Source organism: Watersipora subatra, chromosome 3 (genome assembly GCF_963576615.1).
Source record: "Watersipora subatra chromosome 3, tzWatSuba1.1, whole genome shotgun sequence".
In the NCBI taxonomy this organism is placed as follows: Eukaryota; Metazoa; Bryozoa; class Gymnolaemata; order Cheilostomatida; family Watersiporidae; genus Watersipora; species Watersipora subatra.
Window position 1 is genome coordinate 42,445,513 of NC_088710.1, and position 26,516 is coordinate 42,472,028.

Sequence of the window (26,516 nt, forward strand, 5' to 3'; positions counted from 1 at the left end):
AATGATTGCAAGATACATTTAACAGTTTATTTAACATACTGGGAAGATATTACACACAGGCAGTGACAGCTTCTCTATCAATTAATAGGAGTTCAGTGACAATAGTAAGTACGATAGTAAGTACGATAGTAAGTACGATAGTAAGTACGATAGTAAGTACGATAGTAAGAACGATAGTAAGTACATAAAAATTACAAGTGACCTAAACCGGGTGCTATGAAAAACTTGTCAATTTACCTGTCATACATTAATGCATGTAGAAAAGAAAATGGTGGAAAAGAAGCTGTTATTTTCGTTAAATGTTAGCGTGTTTCCCATAGTTGCTATTTTACTATTACAGTCGACGCTTCTATAACATTAGTTCTATAAAACGTAAAAAATTTATTTTAAGTTTTTGTTTCGTATTTCCTAAGAATTTCCATACAACCGACAGGCGACGAGTTGGTGATGTTCTTAAATTCAATTTGAATAACGCAATGAGAGTTCCATAGCCGGCCTTAAAGGTTTCTTCCGCATTTACAGTAGTTAAGTTAGTTAAGTATACTTTTTTGAAAGGCTGAAGGAGTGAGCTCTAGTAGGTCTTAGAACAGATTAGGAAATTTATATGTATTTTATTGTTCATATAACATAAAATCCCTATAACGTAAACATTCCAGAACAGTATTATATGCATTGTAGTAGCGTCTGCTGTACATCGCATCAAGTAATCTTTTAGCATAAGCATACATTTGTAAAGTAGCTTTATGGAGGACATTTTATAAGTTTTTATAATTTTATAATTTTTATAAGAGGATATATTTTATAAGTTTTACATTTGGGAGTTTTTCCGGCACAAATCTTTAACATACCTGAGGCTGTTGTAACAATAAAGGTCTTTGGAAGTCTTCATACGGTTAGACTTGGCACGGTATTGCATATCAACTAATGATAATCACAACTTGTACTAAACACATTTCATTGATGGGCCCTTTCTAAGTTAGCAATGAAACAGTAATATAATATCAAGATAAAGGTACGAGTTCATTTTAAAAGAAACTAGTTTATCATGGATTTATGAATTTACATCCACATGTACAATATTACTTGTGCTACAATAAAAATGGCTGTACCAAAATATTTTCACCATTACCAAAAAACCAGTGATCGATCTACAAAATAGCATTTTTATAGATTATTTGTAGAATTTATGTGTGACTGTGAAAAAAAAATCTTTACTAGAACGCAAATAAACATTGAAATGATTCTGTAAAATTATTATTATTTTAACTTCTGAAACCAAATAACTAATTAGGACACAATGAGTTCTTCATAAAAGTCTTATACCAGCAAATTAATTCTGTAATGCAGCTACAGCTCTAAAACCAGGACATAATATAACAGTGACTACAGAGGTCAGCCATATTAATTTTATTATTGTATTGAATGCACCATGAGAAGTGTATTGAGTAAACTTTAATAATATGTGAATTGCTAGCAATTAGCTCACAATGGCTTTATAAGTTGAGAAAGGAGGTCATCGCTGTAACTACAAGGTTATTGTAGGCTTTATAAGTTGAGAAAGGAGGCCATTGCTGTAACTACAAGGTTATTGTAGGCTTTAAAAGTTGAGAAAGGAGGCAATCGCTGTAACTACGAGACACTCCAGGGGAGCAGATTATCATAACTATAATCTCATAATACACTACTAATAATTCATGCGTATATTTGAGAAACTCATTACATTGAACCAACAATATTGTACCAAGGATAGCAATACTTACTAGCCCTGAGTTTAGGTGAAACCAATTATATAAAACAATTGTATAACTTATATCATATTAGTCATAACTAGCTAATCACATATTACTGAAAGGGCTCTATGTATTCATGTAAGTGCATTACCATTAATCAAAGGTGTCAAATAATTTTTATACTTTACCCCTTTTCAGCTATTAAAGCTTTTTACACTCTCAGGCTAAGTCGAGTTATGACTTTTTACACTCTCAGGCTAAGTCGAGTTATGACTTTTTACACTCTCAGGCTAAGTCGAGTTATGACTTTTTACACCCTCAGGCTAAGTCGAGTTATGAATTTTACACTCTCAGGCTAAGTCGAGTTATGAATTTTACACTCTCAGGCTAAGTCGAGTTATGACTTTTACACTCTCAGGCTAAGTCGAGTTATGACTTTACACTCTCAGGCTAAGTCGAGTTATGACTTTTACACTCTCAGGCTAAGTCGAGTTATGACTTTACACTCTCAGGCTAAGTCGAGTTATGACTTTTTACACTCTCAGGCTAAGTCGAGTTATGAATTTTACACTCTCAGGCTAAGTCGAGTTATGACTTTACACTCGCAGGCTAAGTCGAGTTATGACTTTACACTCTCAGGCTAAGTCGAGTTATGACTTTACACTCTCAGGCTAAGTCGAGTTATGACTTTACACTCTCAGGCTAAGTCGAGTTATGACTTTACACTCTCAGGCTAAGTCGAGTTATGACTTTTTGATAACAAAGCAGCAAAAAGAGTTGACAATTTTTTTACGCTTTTTATTTACAATAATAATAATACTATAACTTACATTGTCTATTAATAGATTTACAATAATAATACTATAACTTACATTGTCTATTAATAGATTTACAATAATAATACTATAACTTACATTGTCTATTAATAGATTTACAATAATAATACTATAACTTACATTGTCTATTAATAGATTTACTATAATAATACTATAACTTACATTGTCTATTAGGCTTAATAGATTTATAAATACTTTAAAACTTGCCAGCCTTTTCTGATGTGTATATCAGCCTATTACATCAGTGATAAAGTTCATATCAGCTATTCTTATAAGATGGCGCAGTTTATTAAATTTATATTCAAATTTGATGCACTAGGAATGTGAACATTTATAAACGCTATGATATATTATAATATGATTTCTTTTTAGAATAAGAACACGTTGTTCCTAGTTATGTCTAAGTTGCTCTGAGGAAAACAGATGAGAAGTTCACTATTTTTAGTATCTTTAAAGAAAGTCAACAATTCTGTTCATGAAATATTTGCTTTCAGAAACTGTAGTTAGCTAGAAAATTGACTCAACTGAGCGTATTGCATTGTATTCACCAGTTCAGAATTATTGACTGACCTGTTTCTTTTTTATACTGTGCCAGAGATACTCTGTGCCAGAGATCTCTGTGCCAGAGATACTGTGCCAGAGATACTGTGCCAGAGTAGCTGCATATAGAATTAAAGGAAAAAAGACCGATATTATTGAAACCTAACACATAGTATACAGAATGTAATATGGAATCACTACATCTGTTACGAACCAACTCATTGAATCAGTTCACACGCTTGACGTGTAATCAAGAAGACATGGAACCTGAAGTGCTTGTTACATTAGAATTGCATTGTTTGACAAGTCCTTGCAAGTACCTTATAATGAGTAAAGACAAGTGATAACTGTATTGGATGTCTGCTAATCATAGAAACGTCATTCTTGACACCTTTACATTGGAGTAGACTTACCGAGCACAAAATGTATTTGGTGGCCTTTTATTTGTTCAGCTTTAGCCTGACGATCGTAAGCACATTCTTCGGCTCTCATCAGCAGGCCATTGAGAGGATGAATAAAATCAGGCTGAGAGTTGTTTACAGTAACAACAAAATATCTTTAATTTTCTGAGTCGCTATTATTTTACGATAAAAGAGTAAACGCTGACACTGTTGTGATAAGGTATATCGTTTGCTATTATGTAAATATTCTTTGATTTCACTTTGATCTGCCCGTGTGAAACTTTAGTACTGCTCAATAGCGCTGCAGATTTTAATTGAATAAAGCTATGCTGTTTTTACGATGTTATATAGATGCCTTTGTATGCAAAGGCTTAATTGAATTATTGAGGGTATATTGAAGACCAAAATACTAGCCCTATTATCAAGCACCCAAACACGTAATGCGTATTGTTTGCTGAATTGTACCAAGTGATTTACAGCTAAACAGCACAATCAACTAGCTTCTAAAAGATTAAAGTTTACATGGCGGAGCAAAACAAAATATCATTTTCTAATTTTTGCTTGAAACCAAATATGGATTTGTCTCCTCTTATCTGCCATTTTTGGATGAAGCATTGAGAATTTTTTGAACGAGTAGCGGCTTGCGCGCTTGCGATGCTATATATAAAATTTAAACAAAAGTTGAGCTAGTCCTCAATCAAAGACAAGAAAAAACGCTAAATGTTTTCCAACAAAAAACCTATATAAGATTAACTCAAGCTTCTATGAAACCTCAAGCGGTACATCAGATAAAATGAAATCAGTACATCACATACATCAAATACAGTACATCAGTACATCAGATGTAAAATGATATGTAAGGAGCTCAGCTGACACAATAAGCTTTACATAATACACGGCTAAGGCCTTTGTTGAACTTAGACACCGCACAACAGCCGCAGGAGCATGGAGCATGCTGCTGCTTAGTTAATAGTGAGCTGAGACAAAGGTCTATGAAAACATCAAACATCTAACAAAGGCATGTATGAAAATAAATTGAATAATAATGTATATTAAAGATTTTTATTTTTTTGAAATAACTAGATTATATAAGCACAACCTGTTTTATAAGTATCAGTCCTTTTCACCTTTTTATTTTGATATATTTTGTTATGAAGTTTATTTCGGAATAAAAGCTACTTTATATTCATTGCTTTTCTTTGCTTGAAAATACTTTTCATTTATTATTTTCTACAAATGTAATTGCAAGTAAATACTCATGCAGAATAAATTGATCGTGTGCAACCAAATTTTATGAATTTCTGTCAATCGACACAATCGACACGCTACAAATACAGGCTTATAAACTAGTAATATGAATAACCTTGACGACAATCTATACATATCAATCTTAGTACTCGTCTGTCCAGTTATAGTCGTTATAGATTGCTTCGCCAGGGAATCAAATGCAGGGTTTCAGAATAAAACGCACCCACACCACCATTACACCCCTCAGGAGCCATAATGATACTGTGGATAACTCTCCATATACTGATTAGTGATTACTAACTGCGATCTCTCAAGGTGCACCCGACTGCAAAGTCTACTAGTAATAATAATGTTTGTCAATCCATCTTTCTGCTCAAAGCTTTGCTAAAGCTTTAGAAAAAATATTGCTTTCAACAAGATTTGAACTTACGACTGTTGATTTGGAAAACAAGCTTTTTACCATTTACACTAATTCACTACCTTTTCTGCCTTTTGCATTAATTGTGGAGTCACGTACATTTGACGATCTCTTACAGCGTGCATAACAGGATACTAGTAACAATAACAATAATACCTTACCATGACAAACATATACAGTATAACAGTCAGAGCATTTGAAACCTTTATAGATTAAAAGAGTTGGAATGTTCTATAGAGAATAAATAGTGAGCTTCTTTCATTGTATCAAGTCTTGCTAGCCTAGCAGATTCTCACACACTAAGCGATGAAGGATTGTAATTAACAGATTGCCAGCTTTCTCTGTGACAGCCACTGATTATGTGTTGTAATTTGATAGTTGTCTATATGACTATAATACAAACTCTGTTAGCATCAGGTTAGAAGAAGGTCTGTCTCATCATTTTATCTGGTTATGATAGTGTTATAAGTAAAGAGTAGTACTATATTCTACAGCTGACTATTATCGACAGCTTCCTTAGAGTACGGACCATAAGAGGTGGTAACTCTTCTTCCTATGTATTTTTTCACAAGTCCTTTTTAATCAAACTCTTTTAATGACTATAACAAATACATGGTAGCTCTATGTGCATGGTAGCTCTATGTGCACGGTAGCTCTATGTGCATTTTTTCTATATGCTCTATGCGCTCGCTTTCAGTGCACAATACGTATTTGTTAGTTTACGGACTTTGAAGCAGAGTTGACATGATTCAACTTAGCCCAGTCTAGTCAGACACCTTTTCTCAGGTGGTTAGTCATGTGTTACAGCGACACTAATTGAATAGTTTAACTGACCTATTCTAAAAGGCTATAGAGTTCATTTTCCAGATGAGCTGAGAGATTTTCCTTTCCCTACAAATCAATCAGCTCTTTGTTCTCTTTCACTTATTAATAAATACACTTTCTATTGTCGCAATCAAACAGTCAAAATGACTGACAGGTCATGAGGTCATAAGTGCATTCTGGGTAAATGAACGCTCTAATATTGCTCTTTTAATCTTTTGATAAGTTACTCTTTGTTCGTGAAAAATATAAAAAAACAAAAAAGGTTATTTTTTTCAGTCAAACAGAATTTTTTCGCTAAACAATTATTAATTTTGGCTGTTATTTTTTAAGAGTTTTTTTAATAGAATCGCAATTTTTCGCATACTAGATAAAAATTTCTTTTATTTTGATGATATTGTAAAGTGAACTTTTGTTTAAAAATTTTAAGGTATGTTTCATTAATATAAGTTTTAAAATTGCTTATTTGTTATAATACTTAAAAATGATGTTTCTGTGATATTTCAAAGAATATTTTTGAAGAAAATAAGGAAATCTGACAGTAGGCCATCTCAATAAAACTACACAGATATAATCCAACTTGCACGGCTCGATGTTAGCAATGTTTAACTTTCTAGGAATGTGATTTTATACTATTCTATATAGTAATTAATTTTGCAGACAGTTTTTGTTATATATTTTTTATGACACTTTCGTCAGTAAACTCCAAGACTTCTTACTGTACAACTGCTAAAAAAGAATTGGTCATCAATTTTTAAGCTAATTAATACAACTTCTATCTAGTCTAGAAATACAATGCGTTGTTCTTATTCTTTTGCGTTATTCTTGTTACAGATAAAGACTTTTGAAAACGAACAGAGAATTATTTCTGTTTGAACAAATCGGTCACTCTGCAAAGATTGCAACCTGGTAGACACCCTTACCGACAAGATAATCTTGGCGAGATGTACGCAAAGATACAAGTATTGCTGGTGGCAGTACATCTCATGATACAAGGTAAGTCATTACAGACGATAGAACTAGAATTCTTAGCTAAATATATAATTAAAATGTTTGTCTGTCATATGTTTTACATGGACAGACATGTCACAGCATGCACAGCAGCTGAGTGAAAACATGTGTGTCATTTTTATACAAGTTTGTGTCAGAAAGTTTTAGATATGTAAATATAGATTCAAATGACTGGGTAATAATAGAGAATAATAAGGGAACATAAATCTCTGGCAAGTTATGCGGCATCTTATATTATTTAATATACAATCTAAACAAAAAAATTATTTCTTTTGTTGTTGTGAAGAAATATTGCCACTGTTATAGAAGACATAATTATAAAATAATTGAAAGCAGAAATTACTTATTAATCAGTTGTTGTTACTTCACTGGTCCCTATACACCTAGCAACCACTGACAATGCTTACTTTACTGGTCCCTATACACCTAGCAACCACTGACAATGCTTACTTCATTGGTCCCTATACACCTAGCAACCACTGACAATGCTTACTTCACTGGTCCCTATACACCTAGCAACCACTGACAATGCTTACTTTACTGGTCCCTATACACCTAGCAACCACTGACAATGCTTACTTCACTGGTCCCTATACACCTAGCAACCACTGACAATGCTTACTTCACTGGTCCCTATGCACCTAGCAACCACTGACAATGCTTACTTCACTGGTCCCTATACACCTAGCAACCACTGGCAATGCTTACTTCACTGGTCCCTATACACCTAGCAACCACTGACAATGCTTACTTCACTGGTCCCTATACACCTAGCAACCACTGACAATGCTTACTTCATTGGTCCCTATACACCTAGCAACCACTGACAATGCTTACTTCACTGGTCCCTATGCACCTAGCAACCACTGACAATGCTTACTTCACTGGTCCCTATGCACCTAGCAACCACTGACAATGCTTACTTCACTGGTCCCTATACACCTAACAACCACTGACAATGCTTACATAACTTGAAGCGCTCACAAAGACCTAAAAGGCAGCAAACTAAAGATATTGCTTGGACATGAGTTACAGCTGCTGCCCACAAGGATAATAGAGCAAGGCTGCTCTGGATGAGTGTTGATTTACCTCAACCTGTTCTATCTCAGAATAGACAATACAGTATATTTGTATTTGTACAAAATTTAGCGATGTGACTCAATGTAATTATCAATATGTCTATTGTGACGATGCATATGTCAATTGTGACTATCAATATGTCTATTGTGACGATAAATATGTCCAATGTGAAGATCAATATGTCTAATGTGACTATCAATATGTCCAATGTGACTATTAATATGTCTAATGTGACTATCAATATGTCCATTGTGACGATGAATATATCCATTGTGACTATCAATATGTCTATTGTGACGATAAAGATGTCCAATGTGACAATCAATATGTCTAATGTGACTATCAATATGTCCAATGTGACTATTAGTATGTCTAATGTGACGATCAATATGTCTAATGTGACTATCAATATGTCCAATGTGACTATTAGTATGTCTAATGTGACTATCAATATGTCCAATGTGACTATCAATATGTCCATTGTGACTATCAATATGTCCAATGTGACGATCAATATGTCTAATGTGACTATCAATATGTCCATTGTGATGATGAATATGTCCATTGTGACTATCAATATGTCCATTGTGACTATCAATACGTTCATTGTGACTATCAATATGTCCAATGTACTTAGCATTTTTCACAGTAAAAACTAGAGTTTTTGTCTCAGAGCCTCAATCTAAAGTTTTTTGAAATTATTAGAAACTACTAGAGAATAATCTCTGCAATGGGAGTATAGAAGCCACGTTTAACAAGTTTCTGTGGTTTAGTGAAACCGACTGCAAAAAAACGCGGTACCAGTTTTTCAGTTTGATGAAAGGCAGACCTCTAATTCTCTAACCGGATACCATAAAACAGACTTGCAAAGAAAGGGACCAGTGTAAAAATACAAGCTCTGATTTCGTCAACAAGCTTCAACAGCAATATGCTATGAAAGTGTCTATATACTTATTACATTTGGAGAATGAGATTCTATACCGCGAATTCTGAGTATAAAAGACACTAACTGGTTCATTTTGTGTTGGAGAAATGGTAACAAAATATCTTAAATTTATTGTGGCAAACACTTCAAAAGAAACTGTTAATTTTATGATTCAAAATGAGCGTGTTGTGAAGGTACCAAGATGAGCTCCTATAATAGCTTCCTGTCAGAATGTACAATATATGTCTTCTTGTCAGAATGTACAATATATGACTTCCTGTCAGAATGTACAATATATGACTTCCTGTCAGAATGTACAATATATGAGAGGTTTAATGCAACATCTTAAACTTATTGGCCACACACCAAAAACCAAAAATCCAGCCATAGATTAATGAGTGGTGACCATTTCCTACCTGTAGTGTTGTTTATAAAAGTGTTGCCAGATATCTTTTGGTCTCTGACAGGTCTGTTAATATACAATGGCTTTGTACCTTTTGGTCTCTGACAGGTCTGGTAATATACAATGGCTCTGTACCTTTTGGTCTCTGACAGGTCTGTTAATATACAATGGCTCTGTACCTTTTGGTCTCTGACAGGTCTGTTAATATACAATGGCTCTGTACCTTTTGGTCTCTGACAGGTCTGTTAATATACAATGGCTCTGTACCTTTTGGTCTCTGACAGGTCTGTTAATATACAATGGTTCTGTACCTTTTGGTCTCTGACAGGTCTGTTAATATACAATGGCTCTGTACCTTTTTGTCTATGACAGGTCTGTTAATATACAATGGCTCTGTACCTTTTGGTCTCTGACAGGTCTGTTAATATACAATGGCTCTGTAACTTTTGGTCTCTGACAGGTCTGTTAATATACAATGGCTCTGTACCTTTTGGTCTCTGACAGGTCTGTTAATATACAATGGCTCTGTACCTTTTGGTCTCTGACAGGTCTGTTAATATACAATGGCTCTGTACCTTTTTGTCTCTGACAGGTCTGTTAATATACAATGGCTCTGTAACTTTTGGTCTCTGACAGGTCTGTTAATATACAATGGCTCTGTACCTTTTGGTCTCTGACAGGTCTGTTAATATACAATGGCTCTGTACCTTTTGGTCTCTGACAGGTCTGTTAATATACAATGGCTCTGTACCTTTTGGTCTCTGACAGGTCTGTTAATATACAATGGTTCTGTACCTTTTGGTCTCTGACAGGTCTGTTAATATACAATGGCTCTGTACCTTTTTGTCTATGACAGGTCTGTTAATATACAATGGCTCTGTACCTTTTGGTCTCTGACAGGTCTGTTAATATACAATGGCTCTGTAACTTTTGGTCTCTGACAGGTCTGTTAATATACAATGGCTCTGTACCTTTTGGTCTCTGACAGGTCTGTTAATATACAATGGCTCTGTACCTTTTGGTCTCTGACAGGTCTGTTAATATACAATGGCTCTGTACCTTTTTGTCTCTGACAGGTCTGTTAATATACAATGGCTCTGTAACTTTTGGTCTCTGACAGGTCTGTTAATATACAATGGCTCTGTACCTTTTGGTCTCTGACAGGTCTGTTAATATACAATGGCTCTGTACCTTTTGGTCTCTGACAGGTCTGTTAATATACAATGGCTCTGTACGCTCTAAAATGTAAGATATGTCTCTTAATTAGACTCTTGTCAAGGTCGGTCAGAGGTAACAATCTGTAACTAAGCTCTCAGATTGATCTCCAAAACATAGTGGTAGCTTGCTTTGATAATCATGTCTTGTGATTAGATTTAGTAATACAATGTTGAGTTACTACTCACAACTTTCCACTTGGGTGGTCTCGCAGCAGACTGCAAAAATGTGACACATATTGAGTGAAAACTCTTCCAACATACATTATATACAATATCCTTTGAAATGAACACGCATGCAGTGTGGGGAGTAACCATAGCTTATTGGTCATAGTGCCCAGATTTGAGCTAAAATGCTTGATGCATGATTCTCAGAAGCAAACACTGGTTCTGGTTAGGAAGGCATCCAACACTGAATCGCTTCCTTTTCTAAAGCGATGCAAATTACTCTGCATGGCCACCCAGATACAAAAATGAAGCCTCTTAACTGAAAAACTACTTGTATGTAGTGTGTTAGCTGTATGTTTGATCTAAAGCCGGAGTACAAACAACTTTTTTGTTCATATTGTGATGCGGGCTATAGAATAATAATATAACATAGGATAAGCCCCTAGATAACTCAACAAATACACTTTTACAACTAATTGAAGCTATAAAGAAGCAGTAATGACTTCAGCTTCCCTGAAAGACTCCAACTTGTACTTACCTCCAGTGTGGTATAGATTGTGTTACGTGAACATCTTACCGAAAGCATGCTCAACTCTTTCTTGTCAGGCATTGCTGCCGGTCCTCATGAAGTCAGGTTAATAAACATGCTCCTCAAAGATTATAACTCATATGAGAGACCCGCCGAGATTGATAACGTACCCCTCAAGGTCGAATTTCAAGTCACCCTCAGGTCGATCATTGATGTTGTAAGTTATCAGTAGCTGCCTGCTGCCGCTTCTGTCAATGTACTTTTACCCGAAAGCCTTTAGTTTTTATAGACCTTTCAGTTTTCATTTTTCCGTTTATTTATAGTAATGTGTCAGAGTTTACTACTGGCTTCAATTTATGTTCAAATTTTTTTAGTGTTGGCTTTCTGGTCATTCTTACCATCTGCGGTACAAGACATTTTTATTTGTATTTTGCATTTTTGTAGCATGAAAAGAACCAAATGATTAACACCAACCTCTGGCTTGACTACGTAAGTATGATTGTTGCTCTTGCGCATTGGTGTCACTATTTATAAGCTTTGTTCTAAAAATGTCATCACTCATAAAAGTTAGTCACACACTCCCAACAAGGCGAAAAGGAGGGATAACACCCACATTCAAGGTTGCCTGTTGAGTAGACAACTTCTTATTTTTCAGTAAAAATGTTGATTTTAAAGTAACTATGGTGTCTGATCAAGCTGTTTAATGATTGGATTTTTTCAATTTTGTGGTGAAAAAAACATTGAATCACGGTAATCCTATGAAATTGTAATTTGAAACAAATAAAAATTATAATAGTGAATGAAATACATACTAAGCCAATAAGTATTGTTGATTAATTACAATTCAACAGCTGTTATATCGATATCAGCAAAAAAAGGTTATAAAAATGAAGACCTGTATATCATAGCCATTAACCAGTGATTACCATATCTATAATCACACTGTGTATGTGACCATAATAATGCGGGCCAACCATTTGCAGTTCCTTTGTCAGCCTAAAAAGATGATTTACAATAATAGCTGTTGGCAGAAATGTATTAAGTATCATATGCTTGAAAAGGCTTCTTTTAGCCTGTCAACCTGTAACTCTCAAATATTCCTATGTGTATCATGCATGTGGACGACTATAGTTTTTAGTATAGTTTGTATGCTGGAGATAAGCGTTTAAAGATTACGCATTTATATTTTACATTAGCTTATGCTGGAGTTATGTTTCCGTGACTTGCTGTACTTTCTCACATGCTGGTCATATTCTATTCACTTTGTGCGTGTGTATTGTAATGTGCAAATTAAAATCTCTCATTTTGAATAATCAGATGTCTAATCAAATGATATACATGCATATAATGTACTTATATACCATCATATATTTTATATACCGGTATATAGAATAACCTAATAAACATTGTTTGTGTTTTGCTACTAAATAAGTATTTATACTCTAAATTTTAAAGAAACATTCATCTTTCATTAGCTTCATTTGTCTTTTGAAATTATATGTGCTTGTCAAACACATGTACACGTTTGTACATGTAAATACATTCTTGTACATGTTTGTACATACATTCGAGTTTACATACATGTATATGTACGTAAATGCAAATGTACGTGCATTTTTGTACATATGTACTTACATGCCAGTACATGTATGTACATTTACATACAAGTACATACACGAACATACATGTGCATGATTGAGCATACATGTACTTACATGTACACATATGATCATACACATAGGCTACATACCTGTACATACATGCAGGCTACATACATGTAGGCTACATACACATGCATACATATACTTACATGTACATGAACACTATCTATAATAACATCAGATAGTCAATAAATTATCAATAATAATGAGCTAATGAAAAATCATAAACACGCCCTGTACAGGCAGCATGTCAGGCAGCATGTCAGGCAGCATGTCAGGCAGCATGTCAGGCAGCGTGTCAGGCAGCGTATCAGGCAGCGTATCAGGCAGCGTGTCAGGCAGCATATCAGGCAGCATATCAGGCAGCATGTCAGGCAGCATGTCAGGCAGCATGTCAGGCAGCATGCCAGGCAGCATGTCAGGCAGCATGTCAGGCAGCATGTATGAAAACTGTGAGTTTATCTAAACCTCTTTTTCCAGCAACTCAAACAGAAGCAGTCAGTATTGCCTGTCTAAGTCTAGGGTTTCTGCTTTTTTATTGTATGACCTCCCGCACATGTAGGCTTATTAAATTAATAGTATTAAATAATATTTGGGTTACCACAGCCTGAGATGGTTTATGTTAATGTCAGCGTATATTCCATGCTAAATTTCTAATGAGTTGAAATTATGAAAACCTTTGATGTCACAACTTAACATACGAGCTGTTGTCCATTCCTTTAATTGCCTTAGAATTTGCAATGAAGAGTAACGGGACTTGTCCAATCAAATCGCACAACTATGCACTTGTGCCTTTTGGCTGGTTGTAGCTCACATCTGTACTTCAACACAAACATACAGTGATTTTTACAAAAAAAGTTCAGCTGCCAAACTAACTGTTGACAGACAAACCAACTGTTGACAGACCAACTATTGGAAACTTCATAGCAGGAGATTTTCTATGTCAACCAAACTTGATGTATGTTATAATACTTCTCAATGCATTCTCCAGAAATCAACGACTTTTTACAGAGATGGAAAGACTATAAGCTAACCTGGGACCCGACAGACTATGGTAACATAACAGAAATACGCCTGCCACAAAAGCTTGTCTGGAAGCCAGATATACTCATGTACAACAGGTAAATTTAGGAGTTGCGACTTCATAATCTGCTAGTTATAGAATGGTGACCTTATAAGTTTGTTTTAGAATACACAGATAGTAAGGAAATCGGAAATTCAGGTATAATTACCAGATGCAACTGCAAGTCGTCTTATGAATTTGTAATATTTGCAAGAATGAATCGTCTTTAACGATTTAAATTTGGTTGTTTTATGTTATATTGTCTTTTTAATTCTTACAGTTATGTTTTATTTGACTGCTTGTGTAAAATGACCCGAAATTGCGACAATGACAAAATGGCTAAATTCTTAGCTTAGTGTGATTGCCATGCTATGATTTATTAGACTACATTGCCTGTTAGTATTTGAATATCCTTTGATTACAAATTACATTTAAAATAAATGTTTCTTCATAAAAAGAATTATAGTTTCTGTGTTGGAAAATAACGATCTTAAAACACAGCTATTTTCCAGGCTTCTCTCAACGCTATCAGTGATATCAAATCCAGAAAAACCTAGCTATATTAGATACGCATAACTAAAGCCTTCTAATGCGTAGGCCCCACTTAGAGATGGATTCCTCTATCATCCACAAATTTGTGTACTTGCTCCACTTAACCTAGCCTCAGCTCTACTAAATTCTGATTCAGTAAAGCTGAGGCTAGGTTGAGTCGAGTTATAACAGACTTTGTAAAGAATCCTTGCTGCCAGAGCCCTTTGGTTAAGCATGATGACACCTTTAGATGTTAGGCAGTGCAAAGCAGAAAAATAAACATTGTTAAGAAAGAAAGTAAGGGGAGCCAAAGAGTTTGATGCAGAATGAGTGTGTTTAGGTGTGAACCACGCTAGGTGTGGGCAGCAGAGTAATGCACTGGTTCCTGCCTGCTGCCTCTCAGCAGCTAATTATTGGAGACTGCAGCACTCTAGCTATTGATCTGTTTACCATTAATTTACACTCTACATTGACCTGAGGCTAAACCTTTGGCCACACCCATCAAAGCCAAAAGGTTCCTTTCTATCACATTTTTGTGTGTAGAGTTATGGTGAGGTAAAAAAGCTTACCAGGAAGCATAGTTGAACTGATTGAGATAAAATTTTGTGACACTTGTTAATGCTATTTATATGTAATTGAAGTTGAAGTACTAGTACTAGTACTAGAACCATTTTAGGATTTGAATGATTTTGTGAAAAAAGTCTAAAACTCTTTCACTCGTAATGTCCGCAAGTTTTATTCAAGAAATCAATTTTTTAATAAAAAATTTTTTTCTCTCAGGTAACCAATTGAAACTAGCAGAGACTACTACAGGTTGATTTATCTCCCATGTAGCATATTGTAACAAATTTCAAGCCTATTTCGTGATACACTTTGGAATCCTATAAGTTTGGAATATTGCCATTCAGAAGTTGTGAACTGCAATTTGACGTGTTTATAGTGCTGACCCAGCATTCGACGGCAGCTATTCGGTAAACTTGGTGGTCTATAGCGATGGTACAATTACGCAGACTCCTCCAGGCATATTCACCAGCTCCTGCCCAATCAACATCAAGTGGTTCCCTTTTGATGATCAGGAATGCAAACTCAAATTTGGTTCCTGGACGTATGATGGCACCAAAATTAATCTCGAAATCAAAGATGGAATGGAAGACGGTAGTTTGGACGGGTATTCTCGCAGCGGAGAGTGGGACTTGTTGGGTGAGCTACTCATTGTTCATTTTAGCAAGATTCAAATAAATAGGCTTTTTCCTGAAATATTTTGAGTAGTCTTTGGATGAATCATTAGTCAGAGCTATGTGTGAGCAACCACTCACAGATCGAGTATCTTCCTTATTTTACTGCAAGCAGAACCTGTCCTTGTTCACCTAAGGGCATTGTTGCTCAACCAACAGTTCTGTAATCTTCACTGGACATGTCTGAGTCTTGTAGCAAGGAAACCTTGATGACTGGAGGCGAGCCCGGTTGCAGAGAAAGCACCTTAAATTGAATGAATTCTTAAAACAATGCATCCATTTAAGGTTGTATGTCACTCTTGCCACCACCATAAGCCTTTTTTGAGAGTTGAACCTCTACCTCCTGTCAGGCATTCTAACCACTAGGCCACGATTTCTCTTCCACAGTTGTGACTGCGAGGCTGAATACATTTGTTATTTTTTGCACATTTGGTTAGCACATTTGGAAGTGAATATTCCTTAACTAATGCCAGTAGCATAAACACTGTGCTTGAAACATTTGCGCTGCCAAGGCTGATGAAATCGGCCAAATGAAGTTAAAGATGATACAACTTGAAAAAAAGTTGTTTAACTTCTAGTCTTGCAAACAATCTGTTCCTGTGTTGTTTAGGCTGTAGGCGGGATTTCAGCAATTTTACATATAAAATTGACAATGAATTGAATAAATTTTTTAAAAGGTATTTAAAGTTTTCTTAGAAAATGTTGATATTCATTACTATTACACCATACATTCAAGTTTACGAAAAAAATCAAAAAAATTTGTTTTCTAGGATTTCCCGGAGTGAGAAATGTAGTTTACTACGACTGCTGCCCTGACAATCCCTACATTGATATCACATACTCTATCAATGTCAGGAGGAGAAAACTTTACTACATCGTAAACATCGTCACTCCTTGTCTTATGCTGGCAGCCTTGACCTTAGTGACTTTCACCATCCCACCTGACGCAGGCGAAAAAATCTCTTTTGGTAAGTAAATTAGAATAAACTCTTGCGGCTCGTGTTGTTTATGGATGATGAGTAGACGACTCCAATTGCTAATCACTTTCCTTCAATAGTTCTGTGATGACTGCAAAACATATTCATGTTTATAAAACTGTGTTCCACCAATAACTAGCAACATTGGCACTTTACTATCTTCTACTCAGTTCTAACTACTGCTAGGCTTCACTCTCTAATTTACAATAAATCGTTACATATGAACATTTATGAAAAATTTAAGGCATTTATGAAAAACCATGAGAAATGTGCTCATGTACTGTAACAGTGGTCATGAAGTGGTCATGTACAGAGCATATTGAAATATACTATACAGCAGTTTAAGCAAACCATGCTATATGTCCACAAACAACACAAAGTGCTAGCCACAAGCAATAAACCAATCGGTAACAAAACAAAGGTGAATAATGATTAGACCACATAAACATCTACTTGTACTAGACATATACATCTATTTGTACTAGACATATACATCTACTTTTACTAGACATATACTTGTACTAGACATATACTTGTACTAGACATATACATCTACTTGTACTAGACATATACATTTATTTGTACTAGACATATACATCTACTTTTACTAGACATATACTTGTACTAGACATATACATATACTTGTACTAGACATATACATCTACTTGTACTAGAAATGTACATCTACTTGTACTAGACATATGCATCTACTTGTGCTAGACATATACATCTACTTGTACTAGACATGTACATGTACTTGTACTAGAAATATACATATACTTGTACTAGACATATACATCTACTTGTACTAGACATATACATATACTTTTACTAGAAATATACATATACTCATACTAGACATGTACATTTACTTGTACTAGACATGTACATATACTTGTACTAGACATATACATCTACTTGTACTAGACATATGCATCTACTTGTACTAGACATATACATATATACTTGTACTAGACATATACATATACTTGTACTAGACAAATACATCTACTTGTACTAGACACGTATATCTACTTGTACTAGACATATACATCTACTTGTACTAGACATGTATGTCTACTCGTACTAGACATATACATCTACTTGTACTAGACATATACATCTACTTGTACTAGATGTATACATCTACTTGTAATAGACATGTAAATTTACTTGTACTAGACATGTACAGCTTAGCATAGAATTTAAGATACTAAACTATATTTAAAAGCATACACTACTACAGCAAAATTCAATACAAAAAGGTTGCTGAGCTCAGAGAGTTACGATAAGAAGAATAGACTCATTGACGCATGGGCTTGAAATTAGATCTGGTGATAGAGATTCATTACATGGCATAACTTACTATAACTTGAAATAGATAACATAATTACTAAAATAGCTCTTAGATTTCTCGAATGTTGGATTTATTAAATCTTCTTATCAATTATCATCAGCCTTTCAGTTTTATTAATGAACTTTGAATAACTTTGAATACTCTACGCTAGAATACTCTACGCTAGAATACTGTACGCTAGTATACTGTACGCTAGTATACTGTGCGCTAGAATACTCTACGCTAGAATACTGTACGTAGTATACTGTACGCTAGTATACTGTGCGCTAGAATACTCTACGCTAGAATACTGTACGCTAGTATACTGTACGCTAGTATACTGTACGCTAGTATACTGTGCGCTAGAATACTCTATGCTAGAATACTCTACGCTAGAATACTGTACGCTAGTATACTGTACGCTAGTATACTGTACGCTAGTATACTGTGCACTAGAATACTCTACGCTAGAATACTGTACGCTAGTATACTGTGCGCTAGAATACTCTACGCTAGAATACTCTACGCTAGAAGTTACTCTGAGTCTAGAGTGGAATATCTGCTGAGAATTTGTTTCATAGGTTGAAGAACGTGTAAGTCACCCTTCAGCGTTTAAAAGAAGATTTGAGGTTGTACAGAATGGGTTAGACCCTGTGTGACATGCTGATGTGACGTTTGTTGTCGACTCTTGTTAGAGTAGTTATGTTTATCTATTCGCTTTTGTCATCAGCTCATAGACTTCTATAGAATAGTCAATGGTGATCATATTTGTTCTATTCAAAACTCAGAGATTAATAAATTGTGATTCAAATAAACGAATTTGAGCATTTAATAACACTGATAAAAGAGAAAAGTTTATTTATTTAAATGCATTCACAAACAGTGTCTGGTTGGTCGACTGACACATACTTCTTTGGCCAACCGCTGGTGATTTTCTTGTGAAGATTACATGCTACCAGTGCAATTTATACAGTAGTTAAGCTCTAGCTTATAGTAAATTATTTAGAGAAGAGACAGGATTAGCTTACCCTATTAGTACTATTAGAGACAGGACTAACTTACCCTATTAGTGCTATTAGAGACAGGACTAACTTACCCTATTAATGCTATTAGAGACAGGACTAACTTACCCTATTAGTACTATTAGAGACAGGACTAACTTACCCTATTAGTACTATTAGAGAAAGAACTAACTTACCATATTAGTGCTATTAGAGACAGGACTAACTTACCCTATTAATGCTATTAGAGACAGGACTAACTTACCCTATTAGTGCTATTAGAGACAGGACTAACTTCCCCTATTAGTGCTATTAGAGACAGGACTAACTTCCCCTATTAGTGCTATTAGAGACAGGACTAATTTACCCTATTAGTGCTATTAGAGACAGGACTAACTTACCATATTAGTGCTATTAGAGACAGGACTAACTTACCCTATTAGTACTATTAGAGACAGGACTAACTTACCCTATTAGTGCTATTAGAGACAGGACTAACTTACCATATTAGTGCTATTAGAGACAGGACTAACTTACCCTATTAGTACTATTAGAGAAAGAACTAACTTACCATATTAGTGCTATTAGAGACAGGACTAACTTACCCTATTAGTGCTATTAGAGACAGGACTAACTTACCCTATTAGTGCTATTAGAGACAGGACTAACTTACCCTATTAGTGCTATTAACAAATTTAAAAACTGAAACAAAACTTAGCTGTTTTTTATGCTTTCAAGAGAAATCCGTAAACTCACTCAAGGACTTGTAGTAACACGAACATCAAAACATAAATTCTGACATATGCCTCATGAATGATTCAATTGAATAAATAAAAACCTATAGGAAGGATAACTCTTACTCATCATGTTACAGGCGTGACGATTCTCCTTTCACTGACTGTGTTCTTACTCATGGTGGCAGAAGCGCTGCCAGCCTCTTCAGATGCTGTTCCTTTGATTGGTGAGTATTCCATGATTGAGCTGAAGCTAGCAATGAACATCTTGTTTACAAGAAGTGGTCTGTGGTTTGTGGTCTGTGGTCTGTGGTCTGTTTATAAAATTATCCCTTTAAAGAATCCTTATTTGAGTGTTAAACTGTAAACCGAGTGATTTTGAAAATTTCCCTATTAGTAAAGGGTTTGTTAGAATGAACGCTCTTTAAAAATAACTTGTAACGTAATTACGGTTCGACGGGTCATGTTAAGACTATTAGTTTTGCTGATTCTAAACATTATTTACAAACTTTATCTGTGGACAAAATTTGACTTTGCAAAAAACTAGATGATATACCTTTGTTGCGTTAACTGTAACACTGTAACAGAGGCTACAATTACAGACATATATGTTACTAAATCTAGCCAGTGCTACAGCAATAAACGCAACATTTACTCACAGGATTGTAGCAAACTATAATTTATATATATAAATGTGAGTGTTTGCCATCATTCATCTGTCCAGCTATGGTGACAGTTTTAGTAAGGTAAAATCCGTTTCACTGAAGATATGAACTCGTGACATTTAATAGGCGAGTCAACATACAAGCGGGCGTAACCACTAGGGGGCGTAACCACTAGGCCATTTTAATCATTCTCAGCTCTTTATCTATCCCTATCCCGATTGCGAGTTAAAAACTAAATATGTATTTTCTATTATCAATTAATAATACCTTTTGTGCTTGTTTTTCTTTTAGAATAGTTTTAAAAGCCATTTCAAAATCTATTACCTATATTTTTAATTTGTAATTTTCATATGTGACATTTCAATTTCAAAGCTTCTGCTACAACAATAACCCTTTTTTTATACACACACTTCTATGGAGTCATTGTTATTATTGATTCAACATATGAATGATTTTAATTTTGTTTTCTCAGTTCATAATAATTGTATCGGTATCAAATCAGTTTTCATTGTAATCATTGTAGCATAACAGACTATCCAACCAGTACTTGCTAGTTACATTGTATTTCACTTTCACACACCTTTACAATTACGTTTGCTCTCAATTTATTCGAGCTACTCACAAAATTCTCATGAAGTCAAGTTTAAAAGTTAGAATTTTAAACGTTGTATATGTTCCATCAGAATAAAGTTCTTGCGCAAATACTCTTTTATTGCTCGGGCAACGCCTGACATTCAACTGGTTTATTTATAAGATAACACATGAATTCTAGCCCAATAACTCTTCCACTATAAATTGACTGTCTAAAGGCTTGTATGGTTGCCCACTATCAACTATTACACATGTAGGCTGTGCTAGTGAAGTTCACCCCTATAGCCTGTGCTACTAACAAATGTGTAAATATTGCAGCTGTGTACTTCAGTGCAGTCATGTTGCTGAATGCTGCCTCCGTTGTGTTCACCGTTCTCGTGCTCAACTATCATCATAGAACCTCTGAAACTCATGAGATGCCACGATGGGTGAGTCAACTGTGATGACATAATACTCTTACGAACAATGTGGTAGCTGTAGGTATAACTATGATAGTTGTAGGTATAACTATGATAGTTGTAGGTAGGTATAACTATGTTAGTTGTAGGTATAACTATGATAGTCGTAGGTATAACTATGATAGTCGTAGGTATAACTATGTTAGTCGTAGGTATAACTATGTTAGTCGCAGGTATAACTATGTTAGTCGCAGGTATAACTATGTTAGTCGTAGGTATAACTATGTTAGTCGTAGGTATAACTATGTTAGTCGTAGGTATAACTATGTTAGTCGTAAGTATAACTATGTTAGTCGTAGGTATAACTATGTTAGTCGTAGGTATAACTATGTTAGTCGTAGGTATAACTATGTTAGTCGTAGGTATAACTATGTTAGTCGTAGGTATAACTATGTTAGTCGTAGGTATAACTATGTTAGTCGTAGGTATAACTATGTTAGTCGTAGGTATAACTATGTTAGTCGTAGGTATAACTATGTTAGTCGTAGGTATAACTATGTTAGTCGTAGGTATAACTATGTTAGTCGTAGGTATAACTATGTTAGTCGTAGGTATAACTATGTTAGACGTAGGTATAACTATGTTAGTCGTAGGTATAACTATGTTAGTCGTAGGTATAACTATGTTAGTCGTAGGTATAACTATGTTAGTCGTAGGTATAACTATGTTAGTCGTAGGTATAACTATGATAGTCGTAGGTATAACTATGATAGTCGTAGGTATAACTATGATAGTCGTAGGTATAACTATGATAGTTGTAGGTATAACTATGTTAGTTGTAGGTATAACTATGTTAGTTGTAGGTATAACTATGTTAGTTGCAGGTATAACTATGTTAGTCATAGGTATAACTATGTTAGTCGTAGGTATAACTATGTTAGTTGTAGGTATAACTATGATAGTTGTAGGTATAACTATGATAGTTGTAGGTATAACTATGTTAGTTGCAGGTATAACTATGTTAGTCGTAGGTATAACTATGTTAGTCGTAGGTATAACTATGTTAGTCGTAGGTATAACTATGTTAGTCGTAGGTATAACTATGTTAGTCGTAGGTATAACTATGTTAGTCGTAGGTATAACTATGTTAGTTGCAGGTATAACTATGTTAGTCGTAGGTATAACTATGTTAGTCGTAGGTATAACTATGTTAGTCGTAGGTATAACTATGTTAGTTGTAGGTATAACTATGTTAGTCGTAGGTATAACTATGTTAGTTGTAGGTATAACTATGTTAGTTGTAGGTATAACTATGTTAGTTGCAGGTATAACTATGTTAGTCGTAGGTATAACTATGTTAGTTGTAGGTATAACTATGTTAGTCGTAGGTATAACTATGTTAGTTGTAGGTATATTTATAGTAGTTATAAGTACAGTTATGGTAGTTTTAGGTGTAGTAATATAGAGTGTGCTGAACGGGAAAATGTGTGTTGATAAGGTGTATTAGTAATAGAGCAAAAAAGTGGCAAAATAGATACAGTTTAACCTGCTGTGGTTTATGGGATACACATTAACCCGCTGTGGTTTATGGGATACAGTTTAACCCGCTGCGGTTTATGGGATACAAGTTAACCCGCTGTGGTTTATGGGATACAAGTTAACCCGCTGTGATTTATGGGATACAAGTTAACCTGCTGTGGTTTATTGGATACAAGTTAACCCGCTGTGGTTTATGGGATACAAGTTAATCCGCTGTGGTTTATGGGATACAAGTTAACCCGCTGTGGTTTATGGGATTCTGCCAGAAATGTAAAAAGAAACATGTTTAATTCCTAGAATTATTTTTTGATGAAGCAAACAATTTAAAGACAAATTCTTCAACTTAAATGTTTAAATACTTGAAACGAAAACTAACCAAAGTAATACGGTAATTTTATAAATTACTTTACTGTGTTAAACTAAATGTATGTCTATTTCTGACTCAACCAAATAAATGACACCCAACTCACTTTACTCCATGAGAAAATTTCAAGAACTGTTTAAAAGGAAGTTCTTTGCCTAAATTGGTCTTTGCCCTGATTAATATTTGGCTGCGTTGTTATGTAAGCAAATACTCGTGTAATAGCTATGATCACTATAATTGTCATAGCTATCAGCCTAAACCATTTCAAATCTAAATCTTAGTAGTAAGTTAGTCTGACTTGGCACTTACAAAAGTTTGGAATTGATTGGTAGGTTAAAAGAGGAATATGCGAGTGGCTAGCCTGGCTCCTGAGAATAGATCGGCCTGGACATACCTTCACCTCTAGAGGTCTCTGCGCGGCAGGACTATCGAGGAATGACCTTGAGATGAATGAGACGAATAACTGCAAAGCTCTCTTAAGCAATGGAACAGAGGATAACATAGATTTCAGTCCAAGCCTCCCACGAACCCCTAATCTCAATGGAACCGACTTTACAAGGCACAAGGTAACTAAATCTAATTACTGCTATTTATTAACAGTGAAGTCAATGGTGGTAAGTAAACAATGGTGGGCCAACATGATAACCAATACAGAATAAGTTTCTTCACACCTAATGGCTGCTAAAAATTCAATGCTCGGCAATATAGTTTTATGTAGCAACCAATAGCTGAAAAGATGACTGTCGGTAGCCATCTCTATATTGGCTATAATGAGAGGCTATAATGAAACCAGTGGGGTCAACAAATTGTATATAGTATACCCAACACCCATGGATACAACTATGTTGTATCTGAGGATTTGAGTGGCTGATTAACAAGGAGCATTTTGGAATACAGAGCTTCACCAATAAATAATAGCCAATGATATATTATATACGTGTATATATATATTGTAACTATCAATTACATTTTGTAAATATTCTAGCTTAAAATCGATGCGAAGAGCATTACGAGTGACTTCAGCCCGACCCGCTATGAGCTCAGGTCTATACTCAAGGAACTCAAGTTTATAACAGAGAAGATGAAATCTCAAGACGAAGATGACCAGGTGACGAGTGATTGGAAGTTTGCTGCAGCCGTTGTTGACAGATTCCTTCTATGGTTCTTTGCCATAGCGACAGCGCTCGCCTCAGTCTGTATACTCCTTGCTGCTCCTCACATGTTTAGCTCTGTTGAAACTCTGTGAGTATTTTCAATACTTTAACTAGGTTTTTTTAAGCATATTTGTTTTGCAAAAATAATTTGATAAAAAATTCAGTGTAAGAAGAGTTGTCTACTCCTTTTTGCTAACGACGACTAGAGAAGACAACTCATAATTTTTACTTTTTCATCGTAGCATATATGTTTTTTGTTCATAATCTTTTTAAAACATGGTGACTTTCAGGCTGAAAAAATTTGCTAAAATTCTGAGCAAGTCATAAACTTTCCTGATGCGACTTCAAGCTGATAATTGGGTGCAGTAATGTTTTCACCTGTTGATAAAATAAAAGTGTGATATTTGCATCAGCTATCAACTGAATAAAACATTATTTTATTTTTAGGGGTTAAAACTTGATATCTACACCAATGAGAGTGCTTCCAACACCTTCCTTTTAGTAAACAATTTGCTTGCTACCCTGGTTCTACGCAGGACGGGCGCCTATTGCTGCTCCATCAGACAGAGACTTATTTCGAACAACTCAGTCTAAACAATGTAAAGCTGCATTGGAATGTTTCTCCATGTGCTTATCCTCACGTTTGTAAAGATTTCGTTTGCAGAAGTAGCATGACTTTAAAGACAAAAGTTTTTCTCTCAATAACTTGTGTTTTGAACTATTCAGTTTCGCCCAAAGCTAGATATATCTTTGCAACGCTCAACACAATGATATGAGTGCATAGTTAAGCCTTGAACAATTTTTTTGACAGAAAACAGTAGAACAGAGAATTTAATTTACTCCGGAACAAATGTCTAAAATAGTTTATAATTCAAATTGAAACAGACTACCACATTTATCTTAAAAGCTATGTAGCACCGGTGTGCATGTGTTTTCTTCAAATGGCGACTGTCTTGGTGCTAGCCTGACATGCACCAAGGTCACTTCATCAGTTTTCTATGCTTATTTGCACTTTCTTCACACAGTTTTATACAATAAATGTGTTTATAATATCCGATTACACTCCATGGTTGCTTTAAACAATAAATGTGTTTATAATATATGATTACACGCCATGGTTGCTTTATCCTACTAAATATAATAAATTCATGCCATATTGAGGATGCTTTCAAACCTGTAGTCAACAGCACAACAGGCGGTAGGTGAGCCAATATCTGGAATTGTATGCTTGTTTCTGAGTCAATTTTTAGAAACAGCTACAAACTCTTGTTCTATGGCCTTTACTTCAGATTTTTATTTGCTATTTTTCAAAAAATTTATCAAAAATGATATATTTTTGAACACTTGTTACCTGGATAAATGCCAGTGCTCCTCAACGGTATTCTGTTACAACTGGTCACGCAAGCTGCACATGTATATGTACAGAATTTTTATGCATACTATGCATATACTGACTGACCAGTATGTTCTATATATATTTGTTTCTTTAAAAAGAAAGATAATAAAACACGATTGATGTTCTTAACCTGATTACAGAATTATCACTCGAAATTTTTTCTAGACATCGTTTAAAAATTCTGCTCCATATGATTTTAGGGTTTGTTAAATTACCTTAGTTAAAGATAAGGTTTCCCTGAAGTTAAATTTTTTTCGGCATTTAGAACAAAAAATCTAAAAGAATTTTTGAACTGAAGGTTGAACAAGATCTCAGACATTCTAAGTGTGAGGTAGGACTGTATCTAGTCAGTTAACACAAACATGCAAAAGATCATCTAATGCTTCTTATTATAGCTTGGCAAAATTTATCAATTTACTCTCCCCATTCCGTACCATACTGCCATGCAGGATATGAAACTTTAACAGTTCACGGTGATCTGTTTCTACAAAAAATATCAATGATCTTCAAAGCCTTGACATGTCATATACTGTCTTTACACCAAAG

General features: G+C 34.9%; 1 protein-coding gene across 1 annotated transcript; it reads left to right on the plus strand.

Annotated features, from left to right (window-relative positions):
• LOC137391980 (neuronal acetylcholine receptor subunit alpha-7-like) lies at nucleotides 1-25,634 on the plus strand. Its single transcript, XM_068078562.1, has 12 exons — nucleotides 1-104; nucleotides 6,830-6,991; nucleotides 11,403-11,542; nucleotides 11,770-11,814; nucleotides 13,998-14,107; nucleotides 15,521-15,780; nucleotides 16,586-16,783; nucleotides 20,004-20,090; nucleotides 21,438-21,547; nucleotides 23,753-23,986; nucleotides 24,406-24,662; nucleotides 25,022-25,634. Exons 2-12 carry the CDS (start codon nucleotides 6,940-6,942, stop codon nucleotides 25,026-25,028), a joined length of 1,500 nt encoding a protein of 499 aa, XP_067934663.1. The 5' UTR covers nucleotides 1-104; nucleotides 6,830-6,939; the 3' UTR covers nucleotides 25,029-25,634.
• Nucleotides 25,635-26,516: the final 882 nt, after the last annotated feature.